At 39.8% G+C, this 27,947-nt stretch overlaps 1 protein-coding gene across 47 annotated transcripts in view; it reads right to left on the bottom strand.

Annotated features, from left to right (window-relative positions):
• NRXN3 (neurexin 3) overlaps positions 1-27,947 on the bottom strand; it is a 1,719,470-nt gene that overhangs the window by 1,210,513 nt on the left and 481,010 nt on the right. For 34 of the 47 annotated variants that reach the window (XR_010588584.2, XR_010588585.2, XR_010588583.2 and 31 more), the window contains 3 exons: positions 13,009-13,310; positions 9,140-9,163; positions 7,072-7,233 (listed from right to left, as the gene is read on the bottom strand). Coding sequence is in view for 43 of the 47 variants with exons in the window: in XM_005561918.5 (XP_005561975.3) it covers positions 7,072-7,233; positions 9,140-9,163; positions 13,009-13,310 (488 nt within the window). In the remaining 4 variants the exon portion in view is untranslated. The remainder of the gene's footprint in view (positions 1-7,071; positions 7,234-9,139; positions 9,164-13,008; positions 13,311-27,947) is intronic. The other 13 variants (XM_065549147.2, XM_065549151.2, XM_065549159.2 and 10 more) reach the window with 1 other exon arrangement.

The following is a 27,947-nucleotide window of genomic DNA, read 5'->3' as shown; positions in this document are numbered from 1 at the left end:
ATCCCATTTGCTCCCTACGTAAAAATACATGAAATCAGTATTAGTCGCTCCCTTTATAGATGAAGAAACCAAGGCTCAGAGCAGTCGAGTGGCTTGCTAAAAGCCATGCAACTGGCAAGGAACAAGTCTAGGCAAGACTCATACCCTGGGCTTCAGCTTTTGAAGCCCACCCTCTTCTCATGTCTCATGTTGATTTTAAAAGCCTCCCTTGGGCTTTACTAGCCCTACGCTGCACAGTAGTCTTCATGATAGAAAAAAAGGAATATTTAGGCCCAATGCTATGACCTGAATTCACCTGCTTACAGAGAGACATTTATCACCACGTGAGCAATCAGGAAGGCTACCAAAACAACAGCTTGGGAAACAAATGAATTAAAGAAAAAGGGAACAGAGAAGGGGAGGAGGAAGGACAATGAGTAAGGAAGCAAGAGGACAACTCAAAAGAAAATCCAGAGAAGAAATTAAGTGATAGCATGAGAGATAGCAACAAGAGACAGCAAGCAAGACAGGGTAAAATAAAATGAGTATTTTTTTAAAGAAGAAAAAAAGCAACAACAAACACATTATCCCAAAGCCCGCAGGTGCCAGCAATTCAAATAAACGTATAGCAATTAACAGAATTAACACAGCCTTAAATAGCTTGGCTCACCAGATGTGGACGCCTATCAGGGTTCTATAAAATGTAAAGTTATTACAGATTAAGCCATTAATCATCTGTTCAGAGACTATCTCTGGCTGCAAAACTCCATTCGGTTTTAAATGGCTAATAATCACAAAGGGATGTGGAATGTAATGTGCACAATGATGTTCTATCCAATCCTTTTTCCTTTAAATATGTGTTCTATTCTCTCAATTCTCCTGCTCTTCCTTCCTCCCCATTAGAGATGCCATGAGAATAGAGAGATGAGAGAGTCCAGTCTGTCCCAGAGGTCTCAGTGGCACTTACGCTTCTCCACATGGGCAAATGGAGGAGTGTCAGATTGAGGAGAAAGGAGGATGGTGTGGAAAGAACCAAATCAAACTACACAGAAGGTCCAACACGTGGGAGGATACTGTGATGGGCCTGAATAGCCTAATGGGGACCCTACTCATGTAGCTCAGTCTTGGTTTGGCCTTCCTGTATTTCATTTGTCATTGAACAGCTCAGTAATGCCAAGGACAGAGGAAAAGAGAAATGCATGTCCTCTCAGGCAGGGTCTTTGGAAACTGAAATTGGAGTCAGAAGGTAGCAGTTTTGTGTAGAAATTTTAAAATTCAGAGAGGCAGGCTCCAATCCAATGCTGAAGCTCAAGGACCACCTTTTCTTTTCTTTTTTTTTTTTTTTTTTTTTTTTGAGATGGAGTCTTGCTCTGTCACCCAGGCTGGAGGGCAGTGGCGCGATCTCAGCTCGCTGCAAGCTGCACTTCCTGGGTTCACGCTATTCTCCCACCTCAGCCTCCCTAGTAGCTGGGACTACAGGCACCCGCCACCATGCCCAGCTAATTTTGTTTTTGTGTTTTTAGTAGACATGGGGTTTCACCGTGTCAGCCAAGATGGTATCAATCTCCTGACCTCGTGATCTGCCTGCCTCAGCCTCCCAAAGTGCTGGGATTACAGGCATGAGCCACTGCGCCCAGCCAAGGGACCACCTTTTCTATCCCTGATCTTCAACTTCCTAGGACAAAAACATACATCAGCGGAAAGTGGTAGATGAATTAACATTACTCCTCAAAGAATGAAGGCCTGATGGGTAAGATGCCAATCTGACTATGTTCTGCTGCTTAAGGTCCTTCAATGGCTCCCCCATTACCTAGAGAACAAAGTCCAAGGGTATAGCATGAAATGAAGACCTCTATGACATGGTCCCTACCTCACCACAGCTACCAGTCCAAAGCTCCCAGTCTTATAATTTGGGCCTTGAAATTAGCAAGCTGTTTGTATGTTCCTCACCCAGACACCAGGACATGCTCTACCTCCATGCCTTTCTCACCCTGCCCCTCATCCTGGAGCACCTCTTTCCCCATACTTCCATGCTCCCCTCTACTTGGCATCAAGCACCTCACCTTGGGATGCTCCCTGAACCCCAGGATGTATTAGGTCCTTCTCCTCAGCAGCCACATTGTAACTAAGAATGTCTCATGTTGTGCATTAACCGCTATTTACTGCAATTATGTGTGTGTCTGCCTCTCCCCACTAATGTGAGTTCTTCTAAAGCAGGAACCATGTTTGACTCATATTTATATTTTAGCACAGCCCTTGGCATATTATAGGTTTGGGGGATATATTGTTTGCTATGCACTGAATGTTTGTGTTCTCCAAAGTTCATATGTTGAAATCCTAACCCACAATGTGACAGTTTTAGGAGGTGGGGCCTCCAGGAGGTGGTCATGAAGGTCATGAAGGTCCCTCATGAGTGGGATTGGTGCCCTTATAAAAGGGACCCTAAAGAACTCTTATCCTCTTTTTTTCCGTGTGAGAACACAATAAGAAAACAGCAGTTTGCAAACCAGAAGAGGGCCCTCACCAGAACCTGATCAGGCTGGCATTCTGTTCTTGGACTTCCAGCCTCTAGAACAGTGAGAAATAAATTTCTGTTGTTTATAAGCCACTCAGCCTATGATACTTTTTAATAGCAGTCTGGACTTATACATTGTTCATCTAAACTCCACCAGATTTCAGAGCTCCATTCATTTATTTATTTATTCCAGACATACTTATTGAGTGCATTTTTTTAATGTCAAGGTCCATTCTAGGTGCTGGGGAAACATTTATAAGCAAATAAGACCTCTGTTCTCATGGAATTCACATTTTAAGAAAGGAAAACATAGTGTCAAATAAATGGCCAAAGGCAAAAAACAAAGTAATCATTGAGGGCAGGCAGGATGAGTTATCCCTATTTTTGCATTACGAGAGAATTTATGTAGGGCAAACCTCAGAATAATGGGGTTTTTTTTCCTGACAATGACTTGCTCATATGAGAAATATAGAGATTCCATGTGCTAATGGATATTCACTTACACTTATATTTCTTTTTATAAACTATTTTATACAATGCAATATATAATCCTTAACAATTATTATAAGCAAAAACATTGTATTTTGTAATGCTGTATGGTTTCACTTTTATGTACATCATTTCATTTTTTTTCTTAAGAATGCAAAAGAAGTTTTATTATCTCCTTGTTATGGGTTAGAAAACTGAGACTGGAGTAAGATCAGTGACCTTATTATATAGCCAGTGATAAAGCTAACATTCCTAAGCAGATTTTCTGATTTGAAGCCCAGTATTCTTTTCATTATACTTTGATGCCTCCCTCACAGCCTTTTCTATCCCATTTTTCATAGAGGAACTTCCAATCATTCCTCTTAGCCTTGCTGAGGCTTTCAATATAATCTTTTTCTCATATCTGATAGCTCAGGAGGAGAGAGAGAAGATTCTTGAAAGATTCACCCACTGCCATGTCAAGATGTTCTTTAATCATCCCAGGTAAGTCAAGTGGTCAATAGTACCTAAGAGCATTCATTTAGGAAAGGTATTTATTAATGTACAATCATGTGATTTCACTCAGCAAATATTGACTGAGAGCCACCAAGTGCCAAGAACCATTCTAGGAGCTGGGGACACAATAAGAACAAATATGAGACAGACACACTAAAACATGAAAAGGAACAAGATGCTGACTTCGTGATATTTAAGTGGACACAAATCTTATATTGATAACCAACGTGTGCAGAGAACTATCATAGTTTGATGACAATGTGGATGCTTTGTTGTGGCTTTCACATGGGTATGAGGTTAGGAAGTACGCACATGAGTAATATCCAGTCCCTTTGGCACAATCATGGAGCCAGAACTTAGTTTTTAGGTGTGAAGTAAATACAGTCCCAACAACAAAACCTGTTTTGTGCCACACACAAAGCAATATTGATGATCTGGAGCAGAAATTGCATAGGCCCTTCGCCATGTCCCTAATTCGAAGAAAATTACACATAAAATCACTTAGTTTCATTTAGAACAACTTAAAGCCACAAATGGCGAGAGAAGATTTTTTTAAGGCAGCAAGAGGAAAACGAAGGGGAAGAAGGGAGTGTGAAATAATTAGAGACTGTTCTATGGTTTAAGTGGGTGAGTGGGGTTTATCAGGTAGTTGAATCTTAACATATCTGGAAGCCTTTGATGTTAACTGATTTATCAAAAACAAATACCAAGAACAAGAGAAGTATCTCCATAGACCTGCCCACAGAAAAGTGAAGTGTAATTATTAAACGCAAAGAAATAACATATTAGCACTACGTTAGACTCAAAGTGATCTGTTCAAGGTACTCAGACAAATAACAAGCCTTCCGAGTGCCTTAGAAAGACTATCATGCTGTACAGGGAAAACAGATGGGGCAGGAGTTTATCAAGTTCTAGCTTTGCCTATCATTTCCGTTAGTGTTTCGAACTTTCCTTTTTCTAACTTGGTCTGAATTTAAATGCATATTTGTGCTGCTAGCTAAGATAAGGATATATTGTTATCACTGATTATAGTTATTTCTATTATCGACACTGTTTTTCAGAACTGCCTTTAACTTTTAAGCTATTCAGTAATACTTCTGACAGACTTTTGAAGCTTTCTGTTCTCTGGACAGCAAAAATATGTGTGTGTGTGTGTGTGTGTGTGTGTGTGGTGTCTGTCTGTGTTTGTGTGTGTCTGCGTGTGTGTGTGTGTGTATTTTATTTTCTTTAGTTTCCACATGGATAAAGTCATCAGAAACATCTTTGTGTTTTTATGAGACTTGTTTCAAAATGTTCCTTCCTGATTAATAGATAGAAGATTCGTGGTTGGGAAATTGTTCCTTTGTCTCTAAGTATATAATAGAGAGGTAGCTCAATACAATTGTGTATAGGAGAAAATTAATCCTAAAGGCCAGACCTAAATCCTGTCATGGAGAAACTTCATGCTCAGGACCGTTGCACTACAAAACTGAATGAGCACTCCACAGCAACCAATGCCTCATTCATTCCTGAGCCATGTCCTTGGTAACAAGAATGTTGCAGTCTTTTTCTGATGAGAATGCAGTTCCAATGTAGTGTGATTTAACAATGTTTAAGAGACTTTCAGGGTTCATTAGACAGTGCATAGTCTATACCTTTATTCTATCCAAATAGGAGTAAATCCCAGGGAGGAAGGGCTCTATGCCTACCATAATTCCATCAGAAATGACGATGAAATCTCTGAAGCCAGCAGAAGCCTAGGTAACATCCTGCAGAGAGATAATAGCACTCTTTGGGTGCTCCTCTTATTTCATTCTACAGGCTGAGAACAATACAAAGCTATAATTGGATTTTCCCTCCTTTATTGTCTCTCTTTTCTACCCCTTCCTCTCAATTTGCACATGATTTTCTACAACAAGGCCTGCCTCAAATGTCACTCTTTCTCTAAAACTGACTTCCACCTAAAATTTATGTTTCCTCTACTCAATTACAGCATTTAGTCTATGGCACTGAGCACTTGCTCTCCTATGCTATACTTACTCACTCACTGATCTCATCTCCCTTCCTACAAGACAAAGCCTTGGAGCATGCAGATCATGGCTTAAAAGAGCCACCAAGTTTAGTTACAGCACAAAAAAAGGTACCCAATGATTATTAGATAAATGGACAAACAAATTCTTATTATGCATCTATGTGCCATGCCTAACAGACACAATTTCTGCCTGGACAAGGCTCACAGGGCAGTGGCATGAATGAACGCATGGACAGTGCCATCTCATATACAAATGATGCTCAATAAATTTCAAATAACCGTAATAAGAATAAAACATATGCCCTGAGAGGAGACTCATAAGATGTCACAAGGGATTGTTATCTACAAGAAGGAACACTGTTTGCTTCTCAAGAAATGTCCCGAGGGAGATGGTATAGATAACTTACGCAATCAAGCTTAGCTTAAACAAAATGTGCAATGCACTGCTTTGATGCCACAGTGTTCTGAAAGAGCTCTACCAAATTAAATCTGATTCTTTTTGCCTCAACAATTGACCTTAGAGGTTGCACTTACACTTGGCTGAAGCTCCTTTTGCTCTCAGACAGAGGTGTCAACACATCAGCTACAATGGTAATAAATGAGTAATGGCAAAGTCCCACTGTTTTTTCACAGCTACTAGCTCTCAGAGAAGAAGAAGAAGAAGAAAAGGAAAAACCAGTCTTCTGAGCCTTAATGTTACATTATAAGAATTTTCTTTCATCTCAAATAATGAGACCCTTGGGAACACCAGGCTTAGTGAAGGTAAAATAATACATATGTTATATTTTAGACAGGGCACACAACAACAAATTGAGCTACTTTTAGCTAGAGCTTTCCTATTTGCCAGGTCAAACTCACAAAAATCAAACTTTACACTCATCTAGTTCCTTGTGATTTCAATGGCCTTTCACCTGTGTGATTGCATTTAATTTATAAGCACAGCCATCTGTGGGATAAGAGCCTCAATTTGTTAGATAAGGAAAGAGAACCACAGGGTATTTGATATGGTTGGCTGTGTCCCCACCCAAATTTCATCTTGAATTGTAGCTCCCACAATTTCCACCTGTTGTGGGAGGGAGCCAGTGGGAGGAAGCCAGTGGGAGGTAATTGAATCATGGAGTCGGGTCTTTCCCATGCTGTTCTCATGATAGTGAATAAGTCTCATAAGATCTGATGGCTTCATAAAAAGGAGTTCCTCTGCACAAGTTTTTCTTCCCTGCCACCATGCAAGATGTGACTTGCTCCTCCTTGCTTTCTGCCATGATTGTGAGGTCTCCCCAGATATGTGGAACTGGGAATCAGTTAAATCTCTTTTCTTAATAAATTACCCAGTCTTGGGTATGTCTTTATCAGCAGCGTGAAAATGGACTAACACAGTACTAAATTGACAAACCCAAGGTCATGCAACCAGCTTAAGCGGGAATGAAAATGTAGGATACCTACTTTCAAGTCCAAGGTCATTTATGCTGCAATCTATCACTTCATAGATTTGTGGACAGATCCAGTCATTGATTTAGACATGTCATTTGTTTATAAATGAAACAATCACATGGTGCATTAAATAGAGTTGGGTGAACTTTACCTCTTTAAGGCAGCCCATGAAGTTGTTGCTGACAGGGGAGCCAGGCAAGTCAGCGGTACTTGGGCTTCCTCCCACGTAGAAGAAGTCGTCCGAGCCCAGCATGGTATAGTCCTCTTGAGTGTAGCCCGTCGTGGTAAGAATGCCATCCACAGAGATTGTCACCTGGTGGAGGGACATAGGGACAAAAAAAATCCCAACAATGACCTTACGATCCTAACATAAGGCAGTGGCTTCCCCTACTTGTGGCATCACTTTCATTAAGATTTTCATGAGGTATACTTTCTAATTTGATTTGATTTTGGTATGTGCAGCCAAGTTCCATTTTCTGGTCTGCCTCCCTGGGTCTCAAGCCTTCAGTATTTCCCTGCAGACTCATGGAAGACTTTGTTAGAATTTCCAAGCCGGGCACCTTGTTCTACCCATTGCAATCTTTACACAGTCAGGCTAGAAAATGGAACCATCCTCAGACGATATCACTTGTCTCAGTTCATTGCTAAAATGATTGCTTATTTGTTACATGATTGTTATTCATGGTGGTAGTGAAAAACAGCAAAGAAGACATTTGATGATGAAGTTTGTTAGGGGTTGGTCTTTGGTTGTTGATGGTTTTGTTTTTCCTTTTTTCTTTTCTTTTCTTTTTTCTTTTCTTTTATCTTTATTGTTATTAATATATTTATTTTGGCTCACACCACGCTGACAAACATGCATTCAGGGAGGGAAGGAGAAGGGTCTTGATTCTGATATGGTCATGGATGATACATGCCATGGACTGCCCCAGGACACCAACCCCTACCCTCCCTTGGCTCCCATCACCACCTCCAAGGGAAGAAATGACCCAAACCAAAAAGGCAACTCTAACAACAACAACAAAAGGAATGATGAGGAATAATAACCAAAACAATAAAAATAATAATGCCCACAGAAAAGAAATAGCACCCTTTTACCCAACATCCATGAAAGGAGCAGAGGGCAGAGAGAAACGATGGGGCCTCAAAGCATGCACACACCATACACCGATACACCCATGCAGAAATCATCTGGAACCAAGAGAGAAGGCGGAAGAAAAACAAAACTGGGAAAGGGTGGGGAGAAATTAGGGAAAGAATAAAAATCCACTTCACACTTACATGCATTGAACAAACTGAAGAACAAGATGGAAGTGAAAAAAAAAGCATTCAAAACTAAAAGGTAGTCTTTTCTCTGCCTGCCACCTCCCTTACTAAATAAAAGAAAAGAAAAGAAAAGAAAAAGTCCAAACCCAACCCCAAAATATATGAAAGATGAAAGGAGAATGAAGAGTGGGGAAAAATAAAAGAGAAGAAAGTGAAATTGGGTTGATGGTTGGTAAGTTGTTAGTAATGAGGAGGAAAATGAGGAAACAAATTCTGATGTAGGTAGGAAGATTCACGAGACAGGAACATGCCATGCAGAGTTTGTATGGAGAACAAAACTCGTGGATATCCTTTTGGCCACGGTAGGGGAGTAAGGTAAAAGAAGGGTAAGAAAGAGTCTAGGAAGTTGAGTACTTTCCTCCCCAGATCACCTGTGGCAGCCGTGGCCACATAAAAGGGAAAGAGAAAAGGGACTAAGGAGTGGGAAAGGAGGAAAAAAAGAAAAGAGGAAGAGTAAGAGGGAGAGGAAGGCACAGAAAGCAGAAAGTTCTCACTATAAATCTCTGTTGTCTCTAGTATGTAACTTGGAAGTTGTAAAATAAGAAAACAAAACAAAACAGATTTAGCCAAATGGAGATACTTTAAAAAAAAAGAAAGAAAGAAAGAAAGAAAAGCATTTTTGGGGGGGAAAAAAACTGAAAACTAGAGAAAAGAAAACCTTCCCCACAAAATTCAACCAAATATCATTTTTAGGACAGTGCATCCCCTTCCATTTTTTTTTTTTTTTTTTTAAGGAAAAGAAAGGCTTGCATTTAATTGAACAAAAATCTTAAAAGAAGAAATGAGTCTAAAGAGGATAAAAGGGGGGGTTGGAGAGGAAAACGGGGGCAACACACGGCAAACCCAAAAAAAGAGACAATAAGAATGATATCTACCAGACAATGTAGTTTGTTTACCATAGCGTGTCCGATGCCTGAGTGCTTTGCGGAGAAGGGGGAAGAAAGGAAATTAAAAATTGTGAACAGAACGATTGTTAATTAAAAAAACTAAAAACAAAGATGAGTCGTTAGGGTGTTAGTACATTAGTCGGTTAGTAAAATGACACATTGCATGAATGATCTTGTGTTAGTTTCTCAAAAAAAAGGCACCCGACACAGAAAAAGAGAGTGGGGGGAAGACAATGAGACCAGGACTCTATGGAAAACCATGCCACCTGGGGCACAGCCAGAAAAGGAGCTGCAGTCTACATGCCATTGCAGCTCCCTGCTTCTTCCAAACCTCTCTCAGACCAGACCTCACCCGCTACAATTAGCACCATACTTACTTCCCAAGGACTCTTCTGAATGGATACCGCCCACTCCCTTCCCACCCTCTAACACAAACCCATTCCACCTCTTCCGAAAGGAAAGACCCCAACAGGTACCATTCCACATGTAGATAAATAGATACAAAGAACTGAAATACAAATATTTTGGGGTTTATTTTTTTCACATCTGACTATGACTACAAGGTAGATAAATGATCATGACTTCCTCCCAAAAAGGAAAAAACTTAAAACATTTACAGATCAAACCTAGCACAGAAAGTCTGCCTTATGTAGTGTACTCTAGGTTTCCATGGATAATTAAACATCTACAACCTACTTGATTTTTGTGGATATGTGCAACCAGAGAGGAACATTTTTCTTTCAGTTTAGAATTAATAGAATGCATCAAAAAAGTTAGAATCTTCTTTATTACTCAATAAGGTCATCAATTTGTTTACTTTGCCAGAATGTTTTGGAATCTCTTTCCCCCAATTCCTCTTGAACAATGCTTTTCAAGCTTTTATGTAATTTATTGTATGGATAGGAGGGAAGACTGGCAGGTTAAACATGATTAGAAAAGCCCTCTGGAAGACTGGAAGGCTGGTAACCTCAGTTTTGTGTTTGTGGTTTAACAAAAGTTAACACGTAGAGGTAAAGCCATGAAAGTTATAGCCATGACCTTGGAGTTAGGCAAGGTCAAGGACCAATTACCACCCACTACCACATACAAACACACGAATTCCTCACTACCTTGGTCCCTAATCCCAGTAATAGTTTGCAACAGATACAGGTAGTCCACATTCCTTCCTTTAATTGTAAGCCATAATAAAATACCTGGCCTTGGTCCTGACCTGGCTTAAAGGCAAAACCATGAATAGATGATCATGAAGGAAGAAATGAGGAGAGTTCTGCTCCATTTGGTAGTAAGTACTCCAGCAAACCCCAGGTAAACTTTACTCAGATGAATTTTTGCCATAAAAGCCATTCAATCTTACCAAAAATATGAATGAATAAGGCTGCTATAAGTTTGTTGTCAAATATTTATGGAGCTATTTATAGTTTAATTGAAATAGACAGGAATGTCCCACCATTCAAATGTATCCTAGGGAACTCAAACAGATGTTATAAATATTATTTTAATGGGCAAAATAATAATCTTACATTATTCACATTAAAATAATTGAATTTGCAAAATCAACTTTGCTTTTAAGAGATTTTCCTCTTTCAATAAATTGCATTTGGTTGCAAAATTTAGTCAGAATTTCAATGAGGTTCAATTTTAGGTTCACTTTCTCACAGAAGATTAATACTCCCTCTGCCAAGAAATACCCCCAATACTGTAGGGCCTCTGTACCCCTGTCTAGCACAGAGAATTGCACTTAGCTGCATCCTTGGCACCAGACAGATGCAGTAACCTTTGAAACAGAATGCTCAGCCTGTAGATCATGTGCACGTCACAGTACGTCTATACCCAGACCATGGATGAGCTCATAATCCTTCTGGAACATAAGGTGCTTTGCATATTTAGCCACCACACATGGCTGCAGAAGATTGTAATCACCATTTTGCAAATGGAGACTGTGGTGGAGAAAGGTCAAATGGCTTGCCCAAGGGCACAGAGCAGAATTGGGCCTTAGAGCACGAGGGGCAGGGGCGGGAAAAACATCCAGGGTGGTTTTCCTCTAGCCGCTCTGATTAAAACAGCACAAACAATATTTGAATTACAGTTTGGTTTATCTTCTCTCCATTTAAAGGACTTAAGTGGGCCTGATACTATTTTAGAAAAGTGTTTTTAGTAGAAACAAAAGTGAGCCTTTCACATGAGAATTGGAATCATTCCAGAATGGCAAGGAAGGGTGGTGGGAGAGAGTTAGAGAAACAAATTGGTGAGAACCATGACCTGATTGTGCTCTGAAGTACATGAAAAGTCTCTCCTCCACTGATTAATGCCTAAAGGGTGTTATTTTGTACCTGCCAATCAAAACTAGCAAAAGGTTGTATTTCACTTTCAGATCTAGTCTTTGCAGCTCACATGTAACAAGCCCTTATGTATCAGCAAATGGATATTTGATTTGGGTTCTCTTGACAGTTGAGACGTTCTCTCCTGGGTAAGTATGGATGGGGAATGATGAAAGAAGATATTAGCAATAGAGTTCTTTGGCCTTAGAGGAAAAACACAGAACAATATTCAAAAATATCAGATTCATGAATGTTGAGATGACTGGGGACTCTAAGTCTTATGTCATTTGGTATTTTTACCTGAGATAACTGTAATCTCCCAACAGGATGGCTTCCTTGACATACCTAAGTGTGGAAATGTGTTTCAAATGTGTGCCAGCCTATACCATTTGTTTAGCATTAGTAAGGAGTTACACTTTAATCAAACAGAAAACATAGGCAAACACCTATCATTTCTTATGCTTTCACATTGACATTAGAAGGCATTAGATCAATCATATGGCAGAAGGAAATTTGGTAAGCACTGTTTGATAAGCACTTCAGAAAGTATAGTGTTTTCTGGTTAATAAAGCCTGGATACCATCCAACTGGGTTTAATGACAGATTAGCAAATAGGAAAACCAAGTAACAATGGCAAGCTGGAAAAGTCAGCCTCAGCACAGACTTTGATTTTTATAGGAAATGGTTTTCTTTCACTGACGTGGGCTGATGAGGTATTATTATTGTTATCATTATTATTAGTCATGAAATTGAAAACAGCTTCACTTGGCTAAGGCTTTCTGAGAATGTTGTCACCTGACGGAGGTGCCTGCTTAGAATCGGCAAGCGATGGGACTTCCCAAGCACGGACAGAACCAGGAAGGGCTGCTCCAAAGTTGACTTTTTTATTTGGGTCCTTCCACTTTCCAGGCCTCCCAGTCAACTGAAGAGTCTCGGAGGGAGAGACAGGGGCAATAGAGTAGGACCGCCGCATCAAGGAACAGAGAAACAGAGGAATTCAGAAAGATCCCGGCTAATTAATTCCAAAGCTAGAGATTAACGTAAAAGAAAAAAAAAATAGTTGGGAAAGGGTAGTAAATTAAAAGAGAAAAAGGAAGACTTTTTCTGGAAGGAATTAAAATTATGGCATTGTGGCAATGGCTAACTTAATTAAAAAGAAAAACATATATTCAAAGAATGAGGAAAATCTACGAAACTGCAGAAACAAAATGCCGTCCCTAATTGAATTTAACAATAATACGATAAGATTCAAATGTAATTAAGAAAATGATAAAAGGAAAGCAGAATAAAAGGAATGAAAGTACTTACAACTTTTATTATCTATACAACTGATTTTTTTTTCTTAAATAACAAGCACAGAGGGAGAATTGAAGTATGCGGAGAAACATATTTTAATAATTTTCCATGTGAAATTGCGAAGACTGGGAGAAAGCTAGACTTTAACATCTCTATCCCTGAATCTCCACCCCTCTCCACCTCACACCCGTCACCTGCTTCACAAACTTACTACCCAGCCACCTAGGATGAGCCTTCCAGGCATTCTCTCCCCTCAGCCATTACCTGCCGGAGGTTGCGTGTCACTTTGACATCATGCCAGGCGTTGTCATTGAATTTTCCATTCACTGGCTCCACAATGGCCTCAAAGGCCCCGGACCCCAGGTTAATGACCAAGGAGACCGCACCATCCTTCAGAGCCAGGTTGACATAGTCAGCCGACTTGCCCGTGTGCAGGATGAGGCCGTTACGCTGCCAGGTCTTAAAGGAGAGGGTGATTTCATCACTGCTGCTCTGGATCGGGTTCTGAGACAGGTCGTAGCACAGATACTCTGAGCCTCGGAAAGTGGCCACATTCTCCTCTCGAGCTATAGGAAAAGAAAAGAGGAAAGAAGTCAACACTTGTCTGGCAAGAGTCAGATCTATGCAAATACCAAAGAGAACACACCGCAGGGGTACTGCCCCTGTTCTTGTGCTAATACCAACACAGCACTCCCTTCCATTCTTCCGCAAGTCATATATCGAAACACCCGGGAAACCAGCAGCAGGGGTGACTGCAGAGAAACGACGTGTCCACACGAGGGTAGAAGACAAACAAGATGGTGCAAAAGAGCTTGCTGCCTTTCTTTCACATTTTCTCAAAGAAAAACCTAAAGGGACGTTTCATGCAAAATGATCAAGTGAGGCTCAAGTTGCTTTTGCTTCAGGAATTGCTTTTAAATGCTCGTAGAAGAGCTGGTTTCGAATGGATAATTAACTGTTCTGACAAAGGACTCTTTAGCTTCAGGTAGCTTTTATTGACCAATAACTAAAAAATCAATTACCCTGAAAGATCTGGCTCTGATTTTCATCCATCAATAACTCAGCTAACTTTGGTTTCTATAGTACAGTCCCAAGCCCCGTGGAACATGGCTGGGTTGTTAAGCAGGGGGTTAGACCTGAGCAGGTGATATAGCAGGTAAGGAGAAGGGAAGAGAATGAATTTGGTATGTTTTGATAAGACAGCAATACCACTGTTAAACTCAAGACTCTCTGCTCTAGGGTATCCTGTTTTAGATGACCCTGGTTGGACTATCCTATGGCCACAGAACTAGGGTTCCACGGGGCTAATATGGCATTCTCTTCTTCCCCACAGAACTATCCTTCCCCACGGAACTAGGGTTCCACGGGGCCAAGATCGCATTCTACTGGAGCCCATATTCTCTTTCAAGACAATAGTTCATAGACTGGGACCTTGTCATTGCCCAGTCAAAAAACCTTAAGCCTGTTTTTCAGGGCTTGTGCAGGCCTCTTCCCTGGATCCATCTTTCTTTTTCCTTCTTTTTCTTTTCTTTTTGAGTCTTGCTCTGTCACCAGGCTGGATTGCAGTGGTGTGATCTCACCTCACTGCAACATCCGCCTCCCGGGTTCAAGCGATTCTCCTGCCTCAGCCTCCCAAGTAACTGGGACTACAGGCGTGCAACATCATGCCTGGCTAATTTTTGTATTTTTAGTATAGACAGGGTTTCACCATGTTGACCAGGATGGTCTCAATCTCTGGACCTTGTGATTTGCCCACCTTGGCCTCCCAAAGTGTTGGGATTATTGGCATGAGCCACCACGCCCAGCCCTGGATCCATCTTTCTAAAGGCAAACCATACATCTTGCAAGGTCTGAGGAGCAGCCATGGGGGACTACTTGCAGAAATGTGGATAGGGCTTGTCCATGAGGCTGGGGCATGATATAGGACAAAGCCAAAGGTGGGAAGAGAAGGGAGCAGACCATAGGCTGAGGACTAGGGGTTGGCTGGTTCCCCCTGTGCTGCTATTTCCCAATGCAGAACTCCAAGGAATCCAAAAATTCTAAATTTGAACCTGGCTTTCCAAGTAGTTATAAAGGTATATTTGTCAAGGTAAGAGGATGAAATATATTTTCTTTAATTATTTGTTTTTTCAATTTATAATTTTGACACACAGTGTTATGAAATTCCATTTGTCCTCTTGCCAGATAGCCTTACTTAGAATGGTCTAACTCATACCAGAGTTGGTCAAAAGCTATCAAACGTACCTCATTACCAAAAGAAAATGGCAACAATAGTTGAGATATACAGTTTCCCTCTAAAGATTGGAGGCTACAAAATAAGGTTGAAAGAATTCTATTTTCCCTGCCGGAACTACAATCCAGGCTTATTAACCAAAGCCAAGTCCGCTTCAGCTCAGATCTGTATCAACCATCACAGCCCCAGGTAAACTTCTTAGGCAAAATAAATATTTTCTCATCATAAAGTAAGAGCTGTAAAAAGGAGACGCTTTTATAATGTGAAGAGACTACTAGCCACTACATATTGTTAAATTAATCTTAGCATTATGAGATCATTAAAACATCAACCTCAGCTTCATACTCCAGGGAATTAAAGAAGAGATCAAATTTCTCTTGTGTGTTTCAGAGCAGCCCAGTCATATGTGTCTACCTGCATATGTCTGCTTGCACACACACTGGTATAAGCAAAAGAGACCTGTTCACCTATAAATGCTCACAGGGTAGCTTGCACATGTTTAAGTAGTGAGCACATAACGCATGCTGGATTTTAGCAGAAATAGCCCCCCCAAAATAATAAAGCAGAGATTCAACACTGTCTGCATGTTTGAAGTAGATCTATCCAATCCCCTAGTGTTCTGTCTATTGTCATGATCTCTCCCCTCATTTCTGAAGAAACATCTTTGTTAAAATGCAATTGGATAAGCCCCTGTTCAGGAGACCTGGAGGTGACCCAGATCTAGAGTAGAAGGTGACAAATCAAACGGCGTTATCACAACTAAGCTCTTTTTCTACAGAGCCAACTACTGTGCACGTCCTTGGCACCACAAGTGGTATATTAATGGGTGTCTTCTATAAACATTTAAGTTATACCTTGTGTGCCCACTGAACTGAGATAAATGAGCAAGGAAAGTAGTGCCTATAAAGAGAAGCTTAAATTAATCATCCAGTACCCTTCAAAGGGGAAAAGTTTGACACAGAACAGCAAGGCACCAGATATTATTTAATGTGCTACATGGTGCTTAATATTTTTTATATAATTAGAGCAAGGAGTCTGTCAAAATAATAAATTTTAGAGCTATAAGGGATTTTAGAGATGGCCTGATTTAATGTCCTTATTTTATTATGGAAGAAATTGATGACTAGAAATAAGTGAGTTGCCCGAGACAACACAGTTAGTTTGTGGTACTCTGGGCTTGGGGCATGTCTGGGCTTTTCTTAGTCTAAACACTCATTATCTTCCCTTTGCCCATCACTCTGGACATTCCAGATGCTCCTACTTGTCTTGTCAAAGGCCACAAATGATTCCATGGAACGGTACATTGACTGACAAACCATCCCAAACTTTGAATAAACTGAGCCAGAAACCAATTCCTCTCACCTTACATGAATCACTCATTCACCAAAAGAAATGTTTCCCTAGATCTGTATTTAAAGCAAAAACACTTCTTTTATGTGGGAGGCCATAGAGGGAAAAAATGGCATCAGTGTAGAGAAGAGAATATCACCATAAATAAATAAGAACTAAAACCAATGTGAGGAAGAAAAGGCCTATGCAAATCACATGCATATTTATGCTAATCTCCATGCAAATACACCGATGAAGATTTTATGTGGCGAAGTGCCTTCCTTTGCAAATATTTAACAGAAATTGCTGTAACCATTCACAACCTTCCCAATCTTTTCATCCAACGAAGAATTTTCTCAGTTTACCTCATCCCTGAGTCAGAGGAGGCTACCAAGATCAGCATTACCCTGTCGGGATATCTCCTCCATTGGTCAACAAACAATAGACAACTGACATATTCTCTCTAAGTCGTATCCTACATAAGCAAATTTATATCATTTTCAAGTGATAAAATAATTTTCCCTACACGTTATGTTGTAAGAGGCACTAGAAATGCATAACCCAGCCTTTTTTTTTGAGATGGAGTCTCTCTCTGTCACCCAGGCTGGAGTGCAGTGGCGCGATCTCAGCTCACTGCAACCTCCGCCTCCCAATAACCCAGTCTCTAAAAGAGCATATCAAGGGCTAGAAAGGAGAAGGAGAAAAAAATGAGGACCTTGAAGAAATCACTGTTTTGTACACTTGCACAACTGACATGATTTTTCTTATAAGACCCCCAATCTATCTTAATTTCCTTCTAGTAGCTGAGACTCAACCACTCTCTTATCACCTTGAAAATCACACTAAGTTGACAGTAAGGGTAACTAAAACGGGCAAAACCAAATAGTGACAAACATGCATTTCTAACCTTATTCAATCCTTTGAATCCTCCATTAGAAAAAACAAAATAGCACCCAAAATCTGTTTATACTTGGTGTTTATACTGAGAAGGAGGTTGAAGAGACAATGCAGTCACCTTGTATATATTCAAGCTAAACAGGTGGAGAAAATGAATGCAGGGGATTATGTAACACAGTACACAACAGCTTAGCATAAAACTACAGCTTGGCAAGAGAGGAGGCACTGACATAGCTAATGGACTGTTTAGCTCCATTTAAATTATATTATCCCAAAGTTTACAATCAATTGCATAAGTGTAAAAATGAAAAGTGTTATTCTCACTGCATGAAAAGCAGAGCTCAATTCTGTATGACAAAAAATCATTTATCCATTATTCGTAAGCGTCCAATTGATTAAACACTAGATGCAATCTAGATATGTATAATTCAAGATTTTAAATCAGTTTGTATAAGATATATAAAGTACTGATCTTTCAAATGGCTGGATAAATCAATACTGATACATACTTAGTATTAATAAGCATTTACTTAATTCTGTTCTTCACTCCTTTCCCCCAAAAGACACCCAACTTATAATTTATATATTATTATCACTCTATTTCTCTGAGAAATTCCAAAGCAGATTAAAATACTCAGTGTTATATTTTATTACTATGCAATCTAAGAAGTGTGGGGAAAATGCATATAACTGTTTAATTAGGCCTGCCATTCCTATGGCTTGGTGTCTTAAAAACCCAGACTGGGCTTTGAGGGCAAAAAAATTGAACTTCTATAAGTTACAGGGAACCACTGCATAATTTTACTGAGAGGGATAGAAGGATTCAATCTGTATTTTTAAGAGATTGCATAATCTTTTAGAAATACATTTGAACTACTTTTTCAGGGGTTGCCTGGAACTGGTTCAGCCTAGATGTTGATATAGTTCCCGGATATAGTGAGGTTTGCACTTCACTGGGCAAGAATGTAAGCAGAAGTTCCTTGCAGAACAACCTAAGAGAGGCAGAGACACCAGCAAGCCAGAGAACACAGGAGGAAACCAAAGTGTGGATACTTAAGATCCAAGTGCAATCATTGGAAAGCCGAAGACCAAAGGTAAAATTTGACAGGAAAAGACAAAGAATTAGTCAAGAAAGGACTGAAAATGAAAACACGTCAGGCATTGATAAAGAAGGATTCTAGGACCATTTGCAAGCAGGCATTTACATGTATCTAGATGTGTCGTGGATTTCCAAATGCTTTCTTAATTATTATTGGTATTCTCTCAATGCTCTGTGAGGTCATTTTGCTATGATTACACCAATGTGAGGAAATAGAGACACACAGAGTTTACAGGGGCCGTCCAAGGTACTACAGAGTGCCATTTCCAAAACTGTAATGCCATGATTTTCATTCCATTGCTTTTGCTACTACACCATACCACTACTTTGCCAGAAACTCAGATTCCCAAAGCAGATGCCTAGCACCCTGTATCTGATATTCTGCAGCTGCATGAAGTTAAATCTGTTGAAAGGTAAAACTAGTGACAATGGTAGGCAAGAGCCCTGGTAGGCAGCAGGAAACCAAGCAGGCAAGTAGGGGAGTACATTGACTTTCCTTCCAAATTCTCAGCACCAAACTGAAAAGAAAAAGCCAATCTGAGAAGATAACACTCTTTACCTCCAACAGAGAGCCTTAGAAATGGAATTTTTAGATACTTAGAAGAGCCTGTTAAAATGCTGACCCCTCTGAAGTGGCTGTAGTCAGTGGTCCTGTGAAGAACACCTGCTGAGCTCCAGAAAAGGAGTGGGAGCCAGCTTCCTGATGATGAGCCTCAGAGACACAGCGAAATTGTTCTCACTGTAGCATGCAGCCTTTGTCCTTCAAACTGGCCTCAAACAGCAGCACAGCGCAGTACTTTAGCCTGTATTCATGCAAAGATAACCTGGCTGCCCATCCTGGCCTGGCCCACCTGGAAACTAATGAGGCAAAAAAACACATGGACTACTATTGCCTTGCCTGCTAGGCAAAGAGATGGCCTGTGGTCTTGTGGCCACCCTGTGAACTCATTTGCTCTCGGTGAAGACAAACCCAGCAGGGGCTATATTGTGCCTTCTCCACCAGTGCAACTGCAATCAGAGGTTGAAGGTTCTCAAGTCACGAACTCACAGATCACCCAATTCTGGCCAGTGCTTTCCAGGCAAAGAAGCCTCAGCAATGACAAAAGAAGTAATGGGTCCAAGGCAAAAGGGTACACAACTGCAGAAATAAATGTCTAGGGAATAAGTCCACGATAGCACAATTCTACTCATTCCTGGGGGATGGAGGGGCTGCATATACCCTTATTGCTGAAAGGTATCTTGAGCTAAAACAGCAATTTGAGTATTTTTGCTGGCAAAAAAAAAAAAAATATGGCAAGTATGAGTTCATTCCTCTACAAGTCTGTTTCCTTACTATCCAACCTGCTAAGAATCCAATACACTGAACAGGAACACCTACCTCTAAGAGCCTCTTAGGAAGCTGTGAGCAGACATCCAAGTTATCTGCTGAGCTGTGAGATGATCATATTTGCAAAAATGAGGGGAAAGTAGAAATCCTTTTAGTGGAGTGAATTCTATTGTACACTTAACGACATTTCCTGCTAGAATTTAGGGAGGAACAGAATGATTGTGTTGAAAGGCAAAAGATTGCACAAGTGAACTGCACTCTTGGTTCTCCCTGTCTCATTTCCCTTACAATGTATTTTAGGGCCAAAGAAAGCATTAAGAGAGATCAAACTGCAGAGCCATCCCCCAAGGACAAACAACAAAATCCTTTACCTGCCACATCCCATCACACAGGTATTTTAAAAGCAGAGTGTACCAGCAGACAGGAAATTGTGTTGCCCTGAGCAATCCTGCACTACAAAAGAAAACACACAGGAAATCTGACCTCCTGAGGCCATTTCCAACCCTTATCCTCAGACTCTCTATAGGAAAGACGCAGCAGAGAAATAAATGGACTTTTCCACACTGCCTGGGTCACTCACTAGCCTGCAGATGCTTCTTGAAAGTGATGAGAAGGAAAATAGTAAATCAACTTGTCAGTTGGAAAATAAACAGCCAGCATCCTGGTGAGGGAAGCTGCCTCCGTCCACAGAAGAATGGCCTGGAAAACCACGCTTCACTGAAATCACTAGAAAGCTAATGGTATCCTAAAGACTGAATTGCTGTCAACTGCATTACAATAAAAGTTACATTTTTGTTTATTCACTTAAGAAGTAAAGATTCACAGGTGCCTACTATGCACCAGGTAATGTGTTCAGTGCTGAATGCACTTAAGTCACATGGCAACCTTGTAAGTATAAATCATTAGCTGACATTTTACAGACAAAAAGGAATTGTAAAGCTGAAAAATTTTGAATACCTGCTATGTGCCAGGCCCTGACAACAGATTCATGTTAACAGGGCACTCTGCCTGGCTGAACAGTGGATTTACGGTATGAACTGTAATGATAAAAGCTTTGAATCAGACAGACGCGGGTTTGACACCCAGCTCTGAAACTTACCTAAATCTATGGAACTTTAGCTTATTACTTGACTTCTCTAACCCTTCTTTCTCTAATTTACAAAATGGGAATAACCATAGTACATATTTCATAGAGTTGCTGTGAGGCAGGAATACAATAAAGTTCTAGGCCCAGTTCCCAGCCATAGAAGTGTTAGCTATCATTGTTGTTGTTGAGAAGGCATGCACAAGCAAATAATTACCAGTGTAGTTAAGTGTTTGGTAGGTGATATAGGCACACAGAAGAGAGAATAACTGAACCTGGGCATAAGAGAAGGTTCCATACAGGAGGTCATACTTAAAATGTGTCTTGAGTTATGAATAGGAGTTTACCTACAAAGGGAGGAATGAAATGCTCATTAGAAGAAACGGCATATCCATTGGTGTGGTCATTAGAAGAGCACAGAGTATTTAGGAGAAGGTGAAAAGTGCAAGGTGGCTAGAGCAATGGACACGTGTATAGGTTCAAGATGCAGACTGGGGCCTTCTCTACAACATTCTTGAGCACTAGGGATGGGGAATTAGCAGAGAAGAAATTCAGCTAATGAGTGGCAGAATTATACTTGTATTGTACCAGGGGTCCAGTTTGTGGACAAATGACTAGAGATGTGAAGAGGGAGCCAGGAGACATTTCTAAGATAGGATGGATATTGCTAAAAATTAAAAATAAATAAAAAAAAACACAAAACATGAGCCAATTGTTTGCCAATTGTACTGCACACAATTGTACTGCCTATCTTCCCACTTATAATAATTTATGTAATATAGCGATCCAGGAGACATTTCTAAGATAGGATGGATGTTGCTAAAAAAATTAAAAATGAAAAAATAAATACACAACCTGAGCCAATGGTACTACACACCTGTCTTCCCACTTACAATCATTTATGCAATGCACTGTACATTTTACTTCCCCTTAACCACCAGATCCATATAAACAAAACTGTAATTATGCTTCTTTCAGTATTCGTTTCTCATTTTAATTCTGGGTCAGTCAATCAAACAAGCATTGAACACAAATAGTGCAGTCCATCTTACAGAGGGAATCCATTTCCCTGCCCCCATGACTCCATGTGAACATCTCCTCCCCATTCCCCAGAAGAGAATAATTTTGGAGTCACACTTTGACCATCTCTCCTTTATTCATTCTCCTGCAGTGATTCATCTGCTTGGTGCTGTAGTAAGGGTCTGATACACTAGTTCTACGTTTCCTAATTAGATAATCAGTATTCCCAGGTGACCTGCCTTTTATTCTACTTTTTTCTACAAGGCTTGTGAGATCTCCTTTAGGCGGTCGCAAGCAGTAATCCCTATCGCAGTAAACTCAGCCCTTATGGAAGAAGGCCTGCAGTTGTCTGGCTCTTCTACCTGTTGCTGAGTAGGTGAGTTTAATTCAAGGGAAAAATTATAAAGAAGCCCAATTTGACTGCAGTAAACGCCACATCCTCTAACTCTACCAGCAGTAGAACTGATATTTGGATCCTTGACACAATTATGATTTGACTCTTATGTCTTACACAATCAGTTCAGAAATCAAAGGGAAATGTTATGGCTGTCACCTCAGCGCTCAACAAACATTGAAATAGGCACCGAAATAAAGGTATTAGGAGAAATTCAGGATATCAAACTGGTCCTTGGGTTGCTTTCACTGTGACTGGAGGGATAACAGGCACATCTGGAGCCACGTGAGTTCGATGACAAGAAAATATATCAATAATTGCAAAGCCAGCTCTAGCCCAAAGTGTTTCCTAAAAATACATTTCTTGAAGTTACACAGAGTATATGAGTAATTAGGATGGTGGAGAACTTAACCAGAATTGACTTCCACAAAATAAGTTTCACATTGAATTTTAAAGTTTTTGAACAAAAAGTTGTGGAATATACACATACCCACAAACTTACATATCCTTTCACTCTTGGCCAAGACCAAAAAGAATCATCAAAAGCACTCAATAACTAAGGCTATTATACCAAAATAGCAAATGCCACACTGTCACACAACATTCTGTGGACTTCATAAGGAAAAAAATGTTAGGAAGGACACAGAGTTGGAAAGGAGAGGTCTGTGTCCCTAGCAACACTGTATATTTTTGTATAATTTTGATATGAACAAAATTAATAATAATGAAAAATATCCACAATGAATCTAGAGCAGGAAGTAGAGCATCTGAAATTTTTTTTATATATAGTAGCACACATACCAACCCTAATTGCTACCAAAATTAGATACTCACTATATTCACACATACATGTTTAGAAAATAATATAGAAGTCATGAAGGTTTCAGAATTTTGGAAAACTCGTACAGATATTTAGATATTTCAAAGCAATAAGTATGAATTTTTTACCAGATGAACTTTACAATATTTATTTCTATCAAATATCTCTTTAGTCCAAGATGAAAACAAGAATTCTCTGTAACAATTATCACCATAGTGTCAGAAGAAATCTTAGAAGATCATGTAATCTACCTCCTGCCTTAATAAATCTGCAATTAAATTATATTTTCAGTATAACTCCCCACCTTTAAGTATCTAGAGAAAACAAGACAACCAGATATTATGTGAACCTTCCTGATCCTAAAATAGGAAAGTGGGATCTAGAACTGGTACCAAGCTTTGCTTGGGTGGTGAACAGGGAAGTATAAGGTGTTAAAGAATTTTACTTAACATGTCCTTCCTTCAGCCCAGAATATATGGAAAATAATGAATATAAATGGTGAGGGGTTGATAAAACTGACCTCCACTAACATATACACATACACACACATAGCTATACGGTGATCACTAATTATTAGATACCACAGCTCTATTCATATGTAACAAGAATAAGAAATATGTATACAGAAAATCTCCCCATCAACTTCAGGTAGTGGTTACTTTGGAGGAGGAAGAGAATAAATGGAACCAGGGAGGTATTCGAACATGACTAAGTCTTTACAAAAAGATATAAAGCAAAAATGGCAAAACATTAAGATTTGTTCAATCTGAGTGATGGGTAAAGCAACATATGTAATATCCTCTACTATAGGTTCTATATGTTTTATGTTTGAAATACTTTATCATTTTTTGAAAAGTTAAATCTCTGCTGCCAATAAAACATCTAGCCACCCAATAAATCTTGAATGATTCTTTGGTTACTTGATTTATGGGTGTCAACTTTTTAACCATACGCTGTGAGCTACAATTTTTCTTGCCTTTTCAAAATCTCCTGTTTACCCAAATTTGTTAAGTAAAGATCTGCGGAATTGAACTGAAATGAAGTTGCGTTGGTCACAGTGATTCTACAGTTGCCAATTCCTCCTCCTGCCCCATCGTTGCTTTCCCTGCTCTTTCTGGAGACCCACTGTTCAGTACCTTGGCATCAGAGTTCAGTCTAGATTCCTAAGGGCAACAGGAGGAAATGTTGCTGGAAGCTGAGGGATATGGAAGACACTTTAATCTGTTACCATGGGGGAGTTCCACGGCAGATACAGAGAGTCAAACAAGGCTGCAGTCTGGAATAAGTGACAGGTACATCTGCCACAAGCCTCCTAATGCTTTTCCTTTCCACAGCAGAATAAAATCATGCTAGCTCTTTAAGAAAATCAGCCCTGAGAAGCCTAAATCTGTGCCCACCCTCTTAGCCTTCCCCTGCAGGGGGAGGGAGGGCAGCCCAGTTCCTCCTTTGTTAGCATGGTGGGCTCTAGCCTGCAAGTCTAGACAGAGTGGCTTGTTAAAAGGACCTGGAGTCAATGCCTGGACAAGATCAATAAGGCTTTTTATGACACAATGAAAATTTTCTGTTTTGTTAAATGTGGTTAATTTACCATTTCTGCAGTACTCTTAAAGCTTTCAGTGCCAAGGACAAGAGCCCAAGTGATTAAAACCCTGTTCAGAGACACAGACTGGGGAAATCTGAGAATGTGGAGGTGCAAATTCTAGAAACCTGGGCTATGTCTTCTTTTATAGCTACATATGCACTTCCTTTTCCTCCCAAAGAGGTAAATATGGCAGTGAGGAGGAGGAAGCTGATACTGATAAAAATTAAAATTGCCCCATTCCAATGCTTTCAAGAAGGGACTGCTAATTCCCGGGGTCTGGAATAATTAAATGAAAGAATCTGAATGGAGAGGTGGAAGAGGATGGGATATGTTGAAAGGGAGTGTGGAGGGAGAGTTCTCCAAAATGGACGCAGACTTAAAAATCAGTGACCTGATTCAAGAAACCTAAATAAAGAAGAAAATCTTTAGTGATTGCATATTCAATTATAGTACTGATATTGTGCATAAAACTAGAAGAAAGTATTTATTTCATTTTTGTCATTTCTTCATCTCAGTCTATTACCAGTCTTTTTAAGCATCAGAAGATTTTTTATTTTTGCTATAGCATACAAAGAACAGGAAATTAACATTTATTGAACCTGTATTATGATCCAATTAAACAAACACAATATACATAGCATTGGACAAGAATTAACCTGTTTTAGTGATTTAAAGTTACAAGAGTTCAAAACAACACAGAACAAATGAATTATTAACAGAGATAGCATATCTACATGCTCATATTTCATCTGAAATGAGAATTTTTTATTAGGATACTTGGTATATTTCTTATTTATCCCTCACAAAAGCCCTGTGAAATAAAGTTTTACTAGCCCATTTTTCAGATGATAAAACTAAGGCTCAGAAGGGACTAAATCCTCTACAATTTCTAGTTGGAAGCAGATCCAAAATACAAGCCAATGTTAACCTCCAAAGACTACATGCTTTCCACTAGATCATGCTGCTTCCTATTTAGGTTGGTGTATCCTTTGAAAAGCCCCCTGTCAATAATATGCCTATGGGAGATGAGCTATTCATTTCTTTAAAAAAAAAAAAATACACATTCGCATAGCATGTCACATATTCCAAACCACTTTCACATACATTATCTGACTTTGTAAAGTATAAGCACCCTTCAATAGCTGTTAAAGGAACCTCTATCTGCTCAATAAGGCTAGATTTTTGCAAATACTTAGAGGTATTAACCATATACTTGGGGATATAAATATGGATCATAAAACAATAGGAAAAATCATGGGAATTGTGTATATTCACTACATGATATAAATGCTAAAATAATCTTAATTATGAGAGCATAAATAAGGAAATCCACTTTTTTTTTTTTTTTTCTTGAGACAGGGTCTCGCTCTGTTGCCCAGGCTGGAGTGAGGTGGCACACTCTCGGCTCTGCAAGCTCCGCCTTCCTGGTTCACGCCATTCTCCTGCCTCAGCCTCCCGAGTAACTGGGACTACAAGCACCCGCCACCACACCCAGTTAATTTTTTGTATTTCTTAGTAGAGACAGGGTTTCACCGAATTAGCCAGGATGGTCTCGATCTCCTGACCTGATCCTCCCGATCCTCCCACCTCCGCCTCCAAAGTGCTGGGATTACAGGCGTGAGCCTGATACACTGACTCTAATTCTCCTTTAACCATTTACAGATGCTGCAACACCCCAATAACCCCATCCATGACCAAACAGCTAGAATCTGAGCAATGACCCCAGAGGGCTAAGTTCAGAAATATGCTCAGGGATTGTGCCAAGGTAGCTGCAGAAAGGGAAATGGTTAGTTGATTTGTGATTAAAAAGAACAACAAAACTGAGAATATTAAGACTCTCTGACATGAAGACTCAAATTGGTTTAGTTTTGTAGCTTGTAGAGACATTTATGATGGATATTTACATTTCCTATGCTATCCATGAAACCAAAATTCTAAACCTCTTCAGAAATACTGGGTATGATTCATCAATGATTTTTTTTTTATCCATGAGTTATGACAAAACTGTGAATGATGTGGATATCTCAACTATGGTAGGAGATCCCAGACTTGGAGAGGTTGTGATATTTGTACATATCAGCAGTTGGTCAAGGTTTCTGACCATACTTTGTAGATGAATGAAACAGAACAAAGAAAAGCAAGAGCACTTGGTCAGAATACACAAAAACATTGTCCAGGAATTCAGAAAATGAGGACCAGTGGCTCATCCCTGCCAGATGTAGCGAACTCTCCATGTAGGTATCTGCAAAGATGTATCTTGCTACGGATAGAAGTTGAGATGTAACAGGACGTTAAATGAACTTGATTCTCTGATTTAAAGGCCCAGAAACTTGGTCTTATCCAAGTGATTATCTCACGGGCGGCGGACCACACCAACTATAATGAACATGAGACTAGCATAAACAAAAGAATGCCATTAAAATAATTTACAATAAAAACTTACTATCAAAAAACTCTACCGTCCACAGACTTAGATTTCAATTATTGATTCCCAAGCAATGGTCTAAGGGAAAGTTTTCATCAATCTATAATACATTTAGAAAAATGGCTGGGAGTGGTGGCTCACGCCTGTAATCCCAGCACTTTGGGAGGCCGAGGTGGGCAGATCACGAGGTCAGGAGATGGAGACCATTCTGGCTAACACAGTGAAACCCCTTCTCTACTAAAAATACAAAAAAGTAGCTGGGCATGGTGGCGGGCGCCTGTAGTCCCAGCTACTCGGGAGGCCGAGGCAGGAGAATAGCGTGAACCCGGGAGGCGGAGCTTGCAGTGAGCCGAGATCATGCTGCTTCACTCCAGCCTGGGCGACAGAGTGAGACTCCGCCTCAAAAACAAACAAAATAATAAAAGAAAAAAAGAAAAATAAGAAGAGTGTAGTACATTTGTAATAAAAGCTAAATTTATACACTGTTCATTTATTCAACAAATATTTATGTAGGATCTATGCCACACCACACACTGTGATAGGCACTGGGAACATAGTGAAAAACACATCACTGTAGAACCCTTGTAAAATTAACATTCTACTCCTTTCTACTTTTTTGGTTTTGTCATTTCCTGTCTTATAAAACGACAGTGATGATAGACAAAATTTGTTAATGTTATTATTTAAATAAATAGAAAAGTAGTCAACTGTATTTTCTTTTTTCATAAAAATTTTCTTTGTCAACAAGATCCAAAAGTTATAAATAATCTGGGACCGGAGATTCTTTTCTTTGTGAGTTGTCAGTCAGATGTTGGTCTAAACATGGTGCTGTCCTGAAAAGAGGTCCACCAGGTGCTTCAAGTAGAGTAACCAGCCATCCCAATTTGCCTAGAAATGAGAAGTTCACCAGGACTTTCAGTACTAGAATAGCTGGTTCCTAGAAAACCAGGATGGCTGGTCATTCTACATGGATCAGATGTCAGAAGGTAAAAA

Source organism: Macaca fascicularis, chromosome 7, assembly GCF_037993035.2.
Source record: "Macaca fascicularis isolate 582-1 chromosome 7, T2T-MFA8v1.1".
NCBI lineage: Eukaryota > Metazoa > Chordata > Mammalia > Primates > Cercopithecidae > Macaca > Macaca fascicularis.
Note: the sequence above shows the minus strand (reverse complement) of the source record. Positions and strands in the feature narration are given on the sequence as shown.